General features: G+C 33.0%; 2 protein-coding genes across 2 annotated transcripts; both read left to right on the top strand.

The window, feature by feature from the left end:
* Nucleotides 1-896: 896 nt before the first annotated feature.
* On the top strand, nucleotides 897-6265 carry LOTGIDRAFT_212314 (hypothetical protein). Its single transcript, XM_009048027.1, has 6 exons — nucleotides 897-1008; nucleotides 3162-3279; nucleotides 3643-3689; nucleotides 3929-4068; nucleotides 4396-5771; nucleotides 6249-6265. The coding sequence occupies exons 1-5, from the start codon at nucleotides 924-926 to the stop codon at nucleotides 5056-5058; spliced, it is 1053 nt and encodes a 350-aa protein (XP_009046275.1). The 5' UTR covers nucleotides 897-923; the 3' UTR covers nucleotides 5059-5771; nucleotides 6249-6265.
* Nucleotides 6266-10647: 4382 nt separating this feature from the next.
* On the top strand, nucleotides 10648-13873 carry LOTGIDRAFT_110617 (hypothetical protein; the record flags this gene model as incomplete). Its single annotated transcript, XM_009048026.1, has 7 exons — nucleotides 10648-10784; nucleotides 11367-11518; nucleotides 11782-12061; nucleotides 12305-12438; nucleotides 12704-12799; nucleotides 13475-13647; nucleotides 13793-13873. The coding sequence occupies 7 exons, from the start codon at nucleotides 10648-10650 to the stop codon at nucleotides 13871-13873; spliced, it is 1053 nt and encodes a 350-aa protein (XP_009046274.1).
* Nucleotides 13874-15395: the final 1522 nt, after the last annotated feature.

Raw genomic sequence — 15395 nt, 5'->3', positions numbered from 1 at the left:
ATAACACGAGTAGATAATCTTTTTTGTCAGAGTTTATTATAATCTTAAATTTGTCAATATCTTCAATAATCCTGAAATGACAAATGTTATCGAATCTTCTGGGCCACCCGATATATATGGGTCTGTAAATTATAATGTCCATTTCGTTATCTCAAAGCGGTCAACATTCATAGATTTTGAACCGAGATAAAAATCCTTATCGCAATATACAATAAAGACTAATATTGATAAAGTGGCAGGCAGGCCAACATATGGCGACTGACCATCTCAATGTACGAAAGGAAACAATGCAAAAAAACTAATAGAAAATACTAGACTAGAAAATCAATCAAAGGGTCATCTTAAGGTGAATGATGTGTAACTTTGTGTCGTGCAGGAAAAATCTTTAATGTATTGTTTAAATTGTTTCTTTTCTGTATTGACAAATCCACTATTGACGATCCAGCCCATTCAAAGAGATGGTCTGCTGTTGACAAAAAATCTACATGTTTCTGAATGACTGATTTCTCGTCGTTTACAAATAATTGATTCTTATACATTCAATTGATGCCACGAGATAAAAAATAAAAAATCAACATCTTGTTTATCACATGACATAAACAATTATGATGCATATTTTATTTTCTTCGAAATTCTTGAATAAAACTAATCAAATAAAACGACTGACTAACAAGTGTGTACCTTGTATTGTCTTTGACATTGCATGCTGTGTCATGTTAAGAATCAGTGCTCGTAATAAATACATGGTTGGTTGGTATATGACAATAAATACAGCGTATACGTGGACTATTTATAGTCCATCTACTCACGTGAACCTTTGTTTGTGTATGTTGACAACAAAGCCATTAGATGGGTATAAAAATCAAGCCATCAGAAGACAAGGAAGAAAATCAAATAATGAAAATGCCGATGAGTGGATAATAATGGCCTTTATCTCACAAGATTTATTTCCAAATACTTTAAGTTTTATTGTTTTTGTGAGCTATATTGCTTTATTTGTTAATCAAGGTAAGCCATAATACATTTTATTTGATAATCAACTTTTGTCTTATACTGAGTACGGAAACACAGTTGGGAATTAAATATTGTAATATTGTAGATCTTTATATTCTAAAGAAACGCTGTGCGTGGTTCAGAGTTAGACACTAGAGGTATGAGATATGACACTAGCATAAATTGAAATGATACCTTAGCACTTAAAACCAGGTAAAGCCCGTGTCAGTGATGCAGTTCGGAAGAACTGATATGGGAAATCGTTTAGTCATACATATAGCACTTTTCTAAAGATTAACACCTGGCGCTTAATATTATTTTTTGTAAATAATGCACTCTCATCCGTTCCCGTTTGAAAATGACAAACACGCCCATCAATTATATCAGATGCTAGAATGTTTAATGAAGAGTTTTAACAGTACTCATTGAAAATTAATAACACTAATACATTAAAACATATACGCTTGATTAGTAAACAAGCAGCACCTTTACATTAATCGACTTAATATACCATAAATGGCTTATTCTCACGAACAGGTTTTAGGTAGGAAATATGGTCACCTCCATGGGGATTTTAATCCTTGTATTAACATGAACAGTAGGCTGTAATGATCGAGGGTTTTAGAATGGACAATACTTAAATTAATTGTTGTTATAATGTCTACAAGTACAATCTAATCGTGTAGTATTCTGCATTAAACAACTATCAAGGAAAGGAAATGAGAGCTTGAAAAACATTTCCTTTATTCACTCAAAGTAGGGCCTACATAATATACGTATTGAGAAATTTGGACGATTTCAAGATAAGGCTTAGTTATTTTTTAAATTTCACCAAATCCAGCAAGCAGAATAGATAGGCACAACTTTAAATGGTTTTCTGTGATCAAAATGGAAATTTGGTATTTTCCACGGAGTTAACCGAAAGGGTTGTAAGTAAGATAGTTTAGCGCCCAACAAGAAAATTCTTTATCCTAAAATCAACAGAAACAGTTGACAAAAGTTTATTGAAGGGATGTGGACTTAAATGGGGATTTAAATAAAAGCAAAGTGATGACCTACGACGTACAACAATTCCACATTCCCGACGAGTTACTTATTATTATTGGTAAAAGAGGAATAATCATGCAACTGCATTGGCGCAATGAATTGAACACCTGTCAACCATCTATGACTTATTGTGAGACGTTATTCATCTTAATAATTTATCTATGTAAATCCGATGACACGAACAGTCTCTGAGTCTTCGAAGATAAAATAAGCGATTATTGAAACCTGGTCAGACCGATGTTGGCGTGTTCGAGTTTCCAAACGTCCAGAGTTATACATTAACCCACTTAGTATTACTTACTATCATAAAAGATTATTCATTAAGAAATCTAATATGATGTTATCTTATTCAACATTCGTCCGATTAAAGGGACAGTATGCAAAATTTTCATTATTAAAAAACATCGTAACTGATAATATTTCTAAAATTGTTTCTATTTACATCTATGTATCTTCTTGATCAAGCAGAATTTGTTTTAAAAGAGTTAATTAAAGAGGGATTGTACTAATTGTTAAGTAAGCAGCTTAAACTAGTTTTGGTGTTTGGACCTCATAAAAACTTTTAAACCTTTCGAATGCGAAGATTTCAATAACAATTAGACATTTATTTTGCTCAACTTCATTTAGTTATTTTCTAACACCTACAAAAAAAGCATAACAAATTCAAAAAGTTTACGTAAAAATTTTATTATTATAATTAACGCCAGGATTTTAAGCTAAAACTTTCTGATAATTTAAGGGACACATTTTCTTGATTCTGGCGTATAGTTTTCATAAATTTGAAAAAAAAATTAGAAACAAATCATAATGCCCTTTAAGCTGTATAGTTATACGATATTGTGTGTCCAAATGACGTCCTTAATCGTCTAACATAAATTTGTCTCATATTACTGTATGATGGACAATACATCTTATTTGTTGCTCATATCTTGGCCAAGAAAACTAGATAAACACAAACATGAATCCCCTTTGAAAGGCAATGTTTCCGTGCAATCGACCAATTCACCCGAAAAACGGTCCAATGACGTACACAGTAAACGCGAAAGCATACTGAAATCATGGTTAATGTAACACATTTCTCTATTTTATAAGGTTAATTTGTTTTGTGTTATCTATTATAGGTATTTTGGTAACGGCATCTAAAGATGAAAAGAATAACTATAGTTACAATACAACGACAGTCATCATACTTACCGAGTTCTTCAAATGTTTTGCGTTTGTTCTCATGTATTTAAAAAAGTAAGACATCAATTTCTTTTCACAAGAAGTGACATAGTTATATTCCATATTTCGATATGATTATTCTTACATCTTCATAAGTTTCGGTCAGTTGAATGTAGGTTGGATTGGTTGATCCGCATTAAGACAATGAAGGTTTTTTTTTTTTGCTTCCTGTTGGTACCAACTTCCTTTTGAATCGTTTATCAACGTATGATCAGCCATCATAATCGCCTTTGCATCCGTTCACTTTGCTGGATGCCATATTTATTGGAACTAGAAAGAATCATAGGATGTTCTGTAGTCCTTTAATTAGCTTCTTAGAAGAATATTATAACGAAGGTGAAGAATACAAAATAATGATTTGACATGTTTTGCTTTCAGTAACGGGAGTAGGGAGTTTTTAAATGAACTGAAGAACAACGGTCAGGGTATATGCTTGATTTTATTATTTTATCGACATTGCTGACGTTTTCCAATGCGGGCGTGAATTAAAATGCTTTCTAAATGTTTCATGTTTTTGTTCTTGTTGAAAAACTCATTTTCTAGACTTTAAACTCCCAAAAGCAACACAGTGAGTCTTTGGTTACCACATTTGTTACCTACTTTGTATTTTAACAACGATTTGGAAATTTTCAGATATCTAAAATTAACAACATTTTTTTTTCAGCTTTACTTCTGTATTTTGTGCCCGCAGTGTTGTATAGTGTGTATAATAACTTATCCTTCATAAACTTAAGTTATTATGATCCGACAACGTATTTCTTACTGTTACAGTTTAAAACTGTTTTGACTGGAATAGTCTTTCAAGTAAGTGTTGAGTTTAATACAAATATTCACTGGTGTCCATATTTGAACGCTGGGTATGGCTGTGGTAGATGTAATCCAATATCGACTGGTAAAAAGCTAACGTCTTCAGAGTGAGAGTGCGCCAGAAAACTTGTTAGATTCTTATAATGACGCGAAAATATCAGGACAAAAATTTATTCCAGTTTTAATTAGATTGTGGTGGATACTTTTGAATACCGGTACGTGCGTGTCAGTTTCAGCCTTCAAAAATAAAAGGAACTTTTATATCCGTTTGATGATATTTATACCAATATCTGTTGTATTGAGAATTTTTTGTTTTTGTTTCAGATTTTGTTCAGCAAGAAATTAAGCAAACTGCAATGGTTTTCGTTAATTTTATTAACGTTTGGTTGTATTTTAAAGGAAGTACGCCATAGTTATAAATCGAGTCTAAATCCCGAGTTAATGACAAATTTTCGATTGTTTGACTATCATTTTATATTGATTCTTATTCAAGTATTCACATCAGTATTTGCCAGTGTTTATAACGAATATTTGATCAAAGGTTGCGATGCTCATTTCATGATACAGAACATTTTCATGTATTTTGATTCTATAGTTTCTAATTGTGTTGTGTTGCTATATCGTGGAGAATTGTTTACAGCGTTTACTCTGGTCAATTTAAAATCCGTTTGCCAACCTACAGTTTTAGGTATTATAGCTAATGGTACTTGTATAGGAATCTGTATTAGCTTCTTTCTCAGGTATTTAAACAATATATTGAAGAGTTTTGCAAGTGCCACGGAACTGATGTTTACAGCCATATTAGCATGGATTATATTTGGTATTCCTGTTGACTTTTACACATTTGCTGCCATTTTTGTAGTTACATGTGCAATTATGATATACTCACGCAACCCTGTTGTAAATCTCTCTAAACAGGACCAAGAAATGTTCGATAAACTCAAAGAAAAATCAAAAAATTTTGAAAAGATTGCAACCGATGTATGACAGTTTAAGTAGGTTAATGAAGTTCTCAAAACTATAACCAAAATGTAAAGAAATGCGCCCCTTGCCTTATCTGAAAGTTTAATAGAATAAATATCTTTGTGTTTATTCTGTAGAACGCCAAAACTATTTAAAGGGTTTACGTATACATGTAAAAAACATACTCTAAATATTCTCAACCTATTTACAAATATTTTATAATGAAATTTTGCATTCTGCCACTGTTTGGCCATCTAACAATCAACTGTTCAAGCTACATGAATCACAATAATGTTCGCTTGTACTTTCGGACTACGTAATGAAGGGTAATTGCGGTTTAGAGGACGAAACAACTTACTGTCGTCATTTCCATTAGTTACTTTGTTTTGTGATTGCAGACAACTCAATATCGAAATTGAAATATTATTATTACGCGGGTATGTTGAATTGAATCGGCTGGCTAAGCGAATACTAAGACATCTTTTATTTACCCCTTAGACAACGATATACAGCTGTGAAACGATCTTTTGGTGGGTATATTAATATGGGCTTACCTTCGATTAATTATTGCAAAATTACGTTAAATGGTGTTGTACACAACAATTATTACAATGTCAGGTATTATAATGGTATTAAACTTTTTGTAAATTTTCATCTAGGAATCTAAAAATGGTTTAAATTTTATTCAATTTACTTATTGTTGTTTATTGTTAAATTGTAATGATGTAACAAATAAAGTTGTTATCTATATACCTGGAAGATAATTTTTTTCAAATATCTGTAGGTGTGAATATTGATGATTACATTTCTATTTTGAAAAGCTGACGAAACGTTGCCCACTTCAACTAGTTCCTTTCAACAAAACTTGTGAAGGGCAAAAACTAACAAGCCCTACATCGAAATATTGTTAATTTTTCCGATATCTCATCTATCTACATATTAAGCATTACCAGTTTCATCCGAATCGGACGAAAACTCTATCTTAATTTGTAGCTTCTATCGCATAAAGAAGCAGATTTTGATTCGATAACTCAACTCATTCATCAAAAAAATCGAATCTATCTGAGATCTTACCATACCACAGCAGATATACTCCAGCTTCTATCGACTAACAAGATGATTTTATAAGTCAAGTGCAGTAACTCTAAAGCCATTCATCAGATAAAACTGTAGCGTCTATCAAAACATCGTGAAGCTCGGATCACTTCAAGATATCACCATTTTGCATGCCATACCAAGTTTCATCGAAATAGCACGTAAAATTGAGATTTTATCGTGCTTATAAGAATGGTTGACAGGCAGACTGATGGACAATGACATAGGTAATATACGACCATAGTGGGCATATAATTCAACCCTTAAAGATAGGTTCCCTTATTTCCATTTATAAAAAAGAAAATGTTAATACATGTACTTAGAAAAAAGAGGTGTTCTATAATTGACTTGGAAAAATACCAGTTTGTCTCACATGCACTTAATTAGAAGAGAATTACCAGCAGAATTCCAATGAGTGACCGATCAATAAAGGTCAAAAAGTCTTTTTTTGTTTATTCAGAGTGTACATAGCATAGGTGGAATATGCATGGGGGAGTACGCCCCTCGCGGTATAATTCTGAGGTTAATCATCAGATGGCGTTTTTATCTGTCTTAGTTAGTCGCGTAATCCTAACAATCATCCAACCAGGTTTGTAGCTAATTTGAAGGCTTGCTGAAATTATTACAGATAATCAAACGATTGTACCAGTTTTCATCTAATATTTTGAGTGTGTCGCAAGGTTTTATTATTGCAATTTTATTAGAAAACAATATTTATGTATGGTTTCCAGACATTAGTGTCTTTGAGACGTTTCAGCCTCACTTGTTTATTTCTTGTTTACCTGTTTACAAAACATTTAGGGCTGTGTGGTACGTCACCCTCTCATTATCATCAGGGCGAGACGTCTCGCACTTTTAACGGATGCCCTTTTATATTCAAAATAAGTAAAGTGGTTGCTATGTAAAGTCAGTATTAATAGATAATTATTTACCTAACTGAGGTTTACATATTAGTCATCATAATTCCCACTTTTATATTGTTCCAAATCGAGTTTTTAGGGGGTGCGTATTACACGGACATTTATGATTGGTTAAAACTCTTAATTATATGCAATAAGAACATAATGATATGATTAGGAATACAATACAAAAAATTATTTTCAATGCTCCATTCATCAATTGTAGAGCGATATAGAAATATTAAAACAGAACTTACAAAATTATACAGTGGTGTAACCTATTTTCGTGGATATAAGGATTAAACACCGAACTTTTTCATGTCTTAGATGTTTCCCAAGATATTCTACAAAATAATTAAAATTGGTTTATTTCGATTTTCTTTATGAATCCTTCACTTTGGACCATATTACATGAGTAACCAACGGCGGCAGAATGCGTCACCTATTTTCGTGTACAATGTTTGATCTATAAATAAGTCGAGAAAAACACGTTGTATGGTTATCGGGTGATATAATTAACTTCTCTTAGTATTTATAAGGATATTTGCCCCATAAAAAATGCTGACTTTTGATAATAACTGAAATCCGCAATTTTTTATTTGTCAAAGTATACATTAATACATTTTACCTTGCTTGAAACTACAGGATTCATTCTACTAGTTGACTTGTAGAGAAAACCCATGTTTATCAAAACAAGCAAATGCGGAGGTCACACATTTAAATTATTAATCATTTCCGGAAATCCACGAAAAATAGGTTACCACGAAATTAGGTTACTTGACTTTTGTATATTAAAAAGTGTTCACGAGTTTCAAACTATGCGATAAGACCTGGCCTATTGCAGCCTGTATCCATGATTATTCATTAGATACACCACTAAATTGCTTAAATTGACACAAAAAACAAGGAAACCCAGTTTTTGGATAAGTTTCAAAAAAAGATTTAGGCATTATCCTTTTTATAGTATCTCTGGGAAGCCATAAAACTCAATTTCTCATATTCTCTGCCATAATGGTGATCCATTCTAAAAAAAGAATTCGACTGACCAACTGGTATGAAATATTAAATCTGCGAGCAATATCCTTGTAGGCAACACCCAATCTTAAACGAACAAGAATTTAAAAAAATCTGGTCAGAAACAGGTAAGCGAAATGATAATTTCTTCCCAAATGATGATAATGAAGAGATGATGGACAATAATACTGTGAGTGTAAGATCAGTATAAAATTTGGAGTCACTGTCTGTTTTCAAAATACTACTAGAAAATTCGGCAGTTGTGTGCTGAGTGGAAACAGATTTATATGTAGGTTTTAAAATAGAATAACTATGTTCCATAAAAATAAAATCTTCCGTCTGAGTAGACATTTCACTGGTCTTCACTAGTCTTGAACAAAAATTGAACTGTGACAAATAATACCATCTGTTTGTACAGAAGTAGTAATACTGTTAAAAGATGGTAAAACTTGAACAATAAATCTCTTCAGTACAGATATCAACATCTTCCTCTTGATAGTTCTGGGCGACATTGGACAAGGGTACACGTACAACTTCTCTTTCATATCCAAGATGAATTGAAGGGTCAGGGTTAAGTTTTGTAGGCCTTCCATCAATAAAATGAATCGAACAAACCTGAAAATAAGAAAGAAAATAATTACTTTAGGTAGCCAAGAGTAGATTATCCTATAGGAGAAGAAGAAGTTTATCTAAATCAGATTAATTTGATTGTTGGAACATACAAAAATGTTAAATCTAAGCCCAGCTATTCCCTCTAGCGCTTAGTTGGAACACTTGTCTTTTTATGCAGGCAGTGGAATATTTCAGTCAGTAGTGTTAGTGAGTTAAATTGTTGTCTGCCAGGCCATTAGGTGTCGGTGGTTCAAATCCTCCTCAAGGTAAAATATATTCAGATGCCTCTGCCATTGCTCCCTAGAGTCAAAAAAAAATTTTTTCCGATTAATTGCTTTCAACCATTCTCTGTCTACAAGGACATTCTTCATGTGGTAGAGCGAATAGTACATCTGTACGAGAAAGTTCTATATTGAAAAGAATTTATATCGGTTACGGCCTGTTAAACCTTCACAATGGATACTAGTTTTTTCAGGTATCTAATTCCACCCATGTAGTACAGATAAGTTTTTATAACTGTCTTTTTAAGACCAACAAGATCATTCGACAATCCTAGGTAGTTTCTGTAAAGCTGAATCTGTCTCGGTAGTGAATGGTGAATTTAGTTGTCTTTTTTTGGGCGTCACTTTTTACTACCGGTATTTAGCAGTGATATGTCAAATGATATTAATATTGCGACCAAAATATAGTCCATAAATTAAGAGCCTGTAAGAGATAACCCTATCATCTACTTATATGCATTTAATGTTATGTCGTGATTATAGGTTATCCCATGCTACATTATATTATGATCAGTTTGAATCAACATTGCAGTCCGGACCAGCCTCTAATGCTCGGTCTACAAGAATCACATGATCATGTGACAATAATGGCATAGTTGGTAGCAATCCATTACCGTGATATGTTGCAGAGCACAAGCGTAACTTTTCATGGGAGGCCGTTTGTATCAAGATAAGATTTGAAGGATTCATAACACCTGACCTTTGAAGCGAAACCATTTACATACCTTGAAATTCAATTCAAATCCAGGGAAACGTTCCATAGATATCTCTTTGTATCCTACACTAGAAAATTACCTGCGCATTTAGGGCAAAGTAAAACTAAAATTTTGAAGAGATGTCCCGTAGAACAGTTCCGAAATTTGTAACGAGGTTTGAGAATTTGTAATGGGGTTCGAGAATTTGGAACTGTTTGAAGCAATTGGTATTTCCAGCATGAAACACAACGTTTTCTGATGAAATAACGTGTTAATCTGAGTGATTTCAAGACCTCGAAATTCCGACCTGTGGAATCCGAAACTTTGACTTGTGGAGTCTATTTTACTTAAATCTATACAGTAGTTTTCTAACAGCTTCCAAAAAAACATTATAAACTTTGACAGTTTACGTAAACTTTTTAAATAGGTTTGGTGTTAAAAAATTAACGGCTGGATTTTTTAAATTAAACTTTTCAGATGCGTTAAGATACACATTTCTCTAAATTTTAAATCACCCTCTAAAAAAAGCGGAATGTCTCTTTAAAGGCTTTCTAAGATACCGTGAAAAATGTGTCATATAAAAAGGGTACACGATATGTAAATGAACATAAATAAATGTACGGGCATAGAGTCTCTTAACAGTTTCCTTTCCATACATATACACAATTCTTAGTGTCAGATCAACATGTCCTTGAATTAAAACTTTAAAGGGAAAGTTTAAAGAAATATTTCTACAGTTGTTATTAATCATATCATTAATTAAAAAAGTTTGAAATTTGACTTTAGTTTGGAAAATCAGAAAAAATAATAAAGAAAAAATGAATTATATGAATACTATTTACACGTCTACATCCAGCTGTGTCCAATATGGTCTCTTTAAAACCCTCAGCTGAATGCAAAGAGGTATGGGCTCTACCATTAGGTATACATCTTACTATATTTACTAACGGTGACAGTCTGATTAGAGCAATAGGATTGTTCAGTTTTGGACATTCTATTTGGACTTAAAGGCATACAATGTCTGAGACTTTGGTGACTGTTGCTGATTTCGAAAAGTTGGCAGCTGCTAAGCTGTCAAAATCAGTTCGCGAATACTTTAATTCTGGTGCAAATTATAATCAAACATACGAGGACAATTGCAATGCATTTAAAAGGTTTGTCTTTTTTACTCTTATATGAATAAATATACTGCTTTGGACTGCTGCTTTCGTCTAGCAAATGATTAGTTTTATTTCCATTGTCAATTGTGGTTAATTTCATAAAATGTAATTGGTCTGAAAGAATCGTTTTAGTAAGCCATTTTTGATAATGATTGTTTTATTTTGTTTTAAACTGTGAAATATTACCCAATGTTGCGGACATTATATTTGGCTTGAACTTGAAGAGACGTCTCTTGTTCTTTTTGCTACAACTAATGTAAATAACAAAATTAAACATTTGGGGATAAATCTGGCTAAAAGATTCAGTGTCAAATTCAAAGCAAACAACCCTTTAATAGCAAAATACTCAAAGAAATACATGAAATGAATAAAGCTCCCTGGTATATGAAAATAATCCTTTAGTAACATGTAGGGGTAGAGATCACATTAAATAACGGAGACAATTTTATGGTATACTACTCTTTAGTTTTCAAAACCATGGAGTAGTATACCATAAAAATTGTGTCCGTTATTTAATGGTATGAGAAAAGATTATCGGAATTGATTTTTTAAACAACAACTTCTTTAAAATTGCAGATATCGTCTAAGACCTCGATATATGAGGGATGTTTCCAATTTTGACTTTAGTACTACGATACAAGGACATCGAGTAGCTTCTCCATTAGGAATATCATCTATGGCACAATGCAAGTTAGCTCACCCTGATGGAGAAATTGGCCTAGCTAAAGGTAAATAAATCCCTTACTAGACATAATTGAGTTATCAAATATGTGTAAATGAGTTTTTTTGAAAGAAACACAAACACTCAAATTTATATTCTCATTTTTTTTTATAATACGGAAACTCTTTTGGGACATTTGTTTCCGTAGGATAACGATTGCAGCATCGATTAACCATTGATTTCCATTAACCATTGTAAAGTTGGCTCATTTCCCTGGTCCTATAATTGATTAAAAGATCTTAAAACATTTTTGTAAATCTTTGTTTTTAGCTGCAGATTCAGTCAACTGTTGTTTTTCATTAGCCAGCATGGCGACCACAAGTATGGATGAAATACGAACTGCAGTCCCAGATGGATTACATTTCTTTCAGATCTTTATTCTGAAGGACCGAGGTTTATTGTTAGAGTTGATATCAGAGGCAGAAAGAAAGGGATTTAAAGGTTTAGTTATTACAATAGACTGTGTGGTTCTTGGCTATAGGCCTTCTGAAATCAAAAACAAGGATGCTCTGCAGCCCCATTTAGAGTTAGTATACATTAGCATTAAAATGTCCATTAACCTTTTTTTAAAACATACTTTTATAACTTTTCTATTCGAAAACTTTCGATACCCTTTCTGACATGCTGCGAAGTTGACGCTTACGGGAAATTGAGACAACATTTTTTCTCGGTATATTACGATTCCGTTCTAGCGAAATGAGAAAAGAAATGTGAATAAGCACCAGTTGCTTGAACATTGCTCATGAACATTGTCTCTATTGTGATCTGTCTCTTTCAGCATGCCAACATATAGGGAGGCTTCGAGTCGATTGGAATCCTTTAAAAATTTTGTAAGCGATACATTCGACAGTTCACAAACATGGAAGGATATCGCTTGGCTGAAAACTGTAACAAAATTACCAATAATCACGAAAGGTGTATTAAACAGTAAGTATGTAACAGAAATGTTGTTCGCGAAGCCGACAGCGTAAAATTCATATGCAAAAGGGACAGCACGTTTAGGAAGTCTCGGTTTTAAAGGCTATTTTCAAAACCAATTTCTAAGCCATCAAATTAATGTGACCGATTTATGCTATCCATTATTCTGGTAAGCAAATTTTCGGTGACCTAATTTCACCACGCTCTATTTTATGCTGTTATGACCATTGTAAAGTATTGAATTGTTTGAAATCTTAATTGTATGTACTTACAGAGGAGGATGCCATTGAAGCATTGCAATCTGGCGTTGACGGTATTTGGGTATCTAATCATGGCGGAAGAAACTTGGACACAGTTCCAGCCACGGTTAGTTTTGTTTTTTTTTCTAAGTGCCAGAATTGGGCCAAACTGCTTATTTAACAATACTAGTTCACCCTGTTTTTAATTAACCCTTAATTTAAACAAATTCAGTTTGATCAAGGACAGACATAGATGTAATTCTATTTTAGAAAATAATATTTTCATGTATTATTTACGATGTAATTGATAATGAAAAATTTGCAAACTGCCTTATTAAATATGGGGTTCCCTTATTTTCATTTACGAAAATGAAAAGGCTAATATTTATATGAATAGAAAGTAGAGGTGTTCTAATGACTTGGAAAAATGCCAGTCTGTCACACATGTCCACAATTACTTCATAATTGACTAAATTAGAAGAGAATTACCAGAAAAATTCCATTGAGTGACCGATCAAGAAAAGTCAAAAAGTCTTTCTTTGTTTATTCAAACTGTACATTATAAATTTATGATTGGTTAAAACTCTTAATTATATGCAATAAGAACATAATGATATGATTGAGAATACATGATAATTCATTACAAACATCAATTATTCAAAGAATTTGCTCAATTTGACACTAAAAATAATGAAACCCATCTTTAAGGAATAAAATGGGCAAAATTTCATATTGTATAATTAGTGTTTTTATCCTGCTGACCCGTAAGTGTTCATTCTAAATGTTACCATGATTTCGAACCTTAGGCCATTCGTTTCAGATTGATGTTGTTTCGGAGATAATAAAAGTTGTTAATGGTAGATGTGAAGTTTATCTAGATGGGGGAATCAGAAGTGGCTTGGATGTAATGAAAGCCTTAGCTATGGGTGTTACTGCAGTATTTGTTGGAAGGCCCATATTATGGGGATTAGTATGTGATGTAAGTTTGTAACCTTTATATATTTTAACTTAACTAATACTTTTTACAGAAACACTTAAATAATGACCATCGATTCTGGCGACTTGATGATTTCTTTTCTGTCAGCTGTCATTTTCATATAAGTTTTAATGATAATTTTTTTTAGGGAAAAACTGGTGCAGAAAAAGTACTGAGAATTTTAAACCAGGAACTGAAAATAGGCATGATGCTCTCAGGTAAAAAATAGATGAATAAGGAATTATATATAGGTTTGCTTTGGTTATTAGTCGCATATTTATGTCTGTAAGTTTTTGTTTTAAACGCAACAGAGGCTATAATTTTGATTGACCAACGGGGCGCTGAAATTTGCTGCTTTTTAGTCGTAGGGGTGCTTTGACTTACATTGACCAAAGCTGCCATTTGCATGTAAATATCCGTATACTTGATAATGTTTTTATCGCTTCTCTACAAATATATAATTTCTATGTGTGGTAAGAAGTGTTTAGTTATGAGTATTAAAGTTTTAACCCAAATTCATTAAATAGTTTATTTCTGAAGTACCGTTTGTTAGTAGTGATCTACAGGATGGTGATTTGAATCTTGTTGTTGCGCCATATTGTTACCCCTAGGTTCACGTGGAACAAGATCTCGGACACATTTTGCATCTAGTTTTAAACTCAATCAATATATACATGCATGCCAAATTTCATCAAGTTCGAATGAAGACCGTATGTAGCAACGTCTATCGTGCCTACAAGCCAAATTTGACAAATTCGAATTTGATCGGGATATCATCAATATATACGTGTATACCAAGTTTTATTAAGATCGTATAAAAACTGTAGCCACTATCGTGTCTACAAGAAATGTGGACGGACCGACGGACGGATTGACAGGGGCGACGGCAATATACGTTCACGATTCCAAGTGGGCGTAAAAAAAAAACTGCTATCATTAGTATGTTACCTTGTCTGTAAAACTATCGATTTAGATTTTGGTGTGAATCTTGGTATTAAATGATCTTTCTGATGATCAAAATCTTTATTTAAGGTGAGTGTCTACATTGTTTGTAACTGCTATGATTGTCTTAATTTCGCATTGCATTCGTTTGATAACCTCTAAATTACCAACATATAATCATTATTTTCTGTATTTGTAGGTTGTAAAAACTTAGATGAGTTAAAATCGACAAAAGATTTAGTTGTAACTTCTGGAATGTATCTACCAAAGTTATGAACGAATAATCCACTAACACGCGGTAGATCTATTATGATTCGGCGAGCTTGAAACTCTTCCTTTCTATTATGCTTTGCTTATTTTGAATAAACAATTTTAATTTTTAATCTGTAGGCTATTTTCCATCTCTTCCCCATGAGGTCTGCAAGAGATGTATATGATAGAGGGGAGGGGAGACCACTATCGGAAGGTGAGATGCGATTATAATTAATACAGAGATAAATGAAACGTCCTGGAAAAGATTGTCTCATCCAAATACAAGCCATAATAATACAACAAGAATTCGGAGAAAACCCTCTGACTACAATGAACTTTGAGATATGTTTTCTCATTTCAAAAAGGCGTCTACAGCACTCGGTGTTCCAAGGCGGTCACCCATCCAATTATTAACCGAGCCCGACGTCGCTTAACTTCATTGATCGGACGAGAACTGGTGCTTTCAACGTGGTATGGCCGTAGACATTAAATGGGAACTTCTCAAGCAGGTCTTTCTCGCAAAACAGGGGAAAATGTCTTCAGAAAGGCATCTACAG

The sequence above is a fragment of the Lottia gigantea genome (genome assembly GCF_000327385.1).
Source record: "Lottia gigantea unplaced genomic scaffold LOTGIsca_12, whole genome shotgun sequence".
Lineage (NCBI taxonomy): Eukaryota > Metazoa > Mollusca > Gastropoda > Lottiidae > Lottia > Lottia gigantea.
Note: the sequence above shows the minus strand (reverse complement) of the source record. Positions and strands in the feature narration are given on the sequence as shown.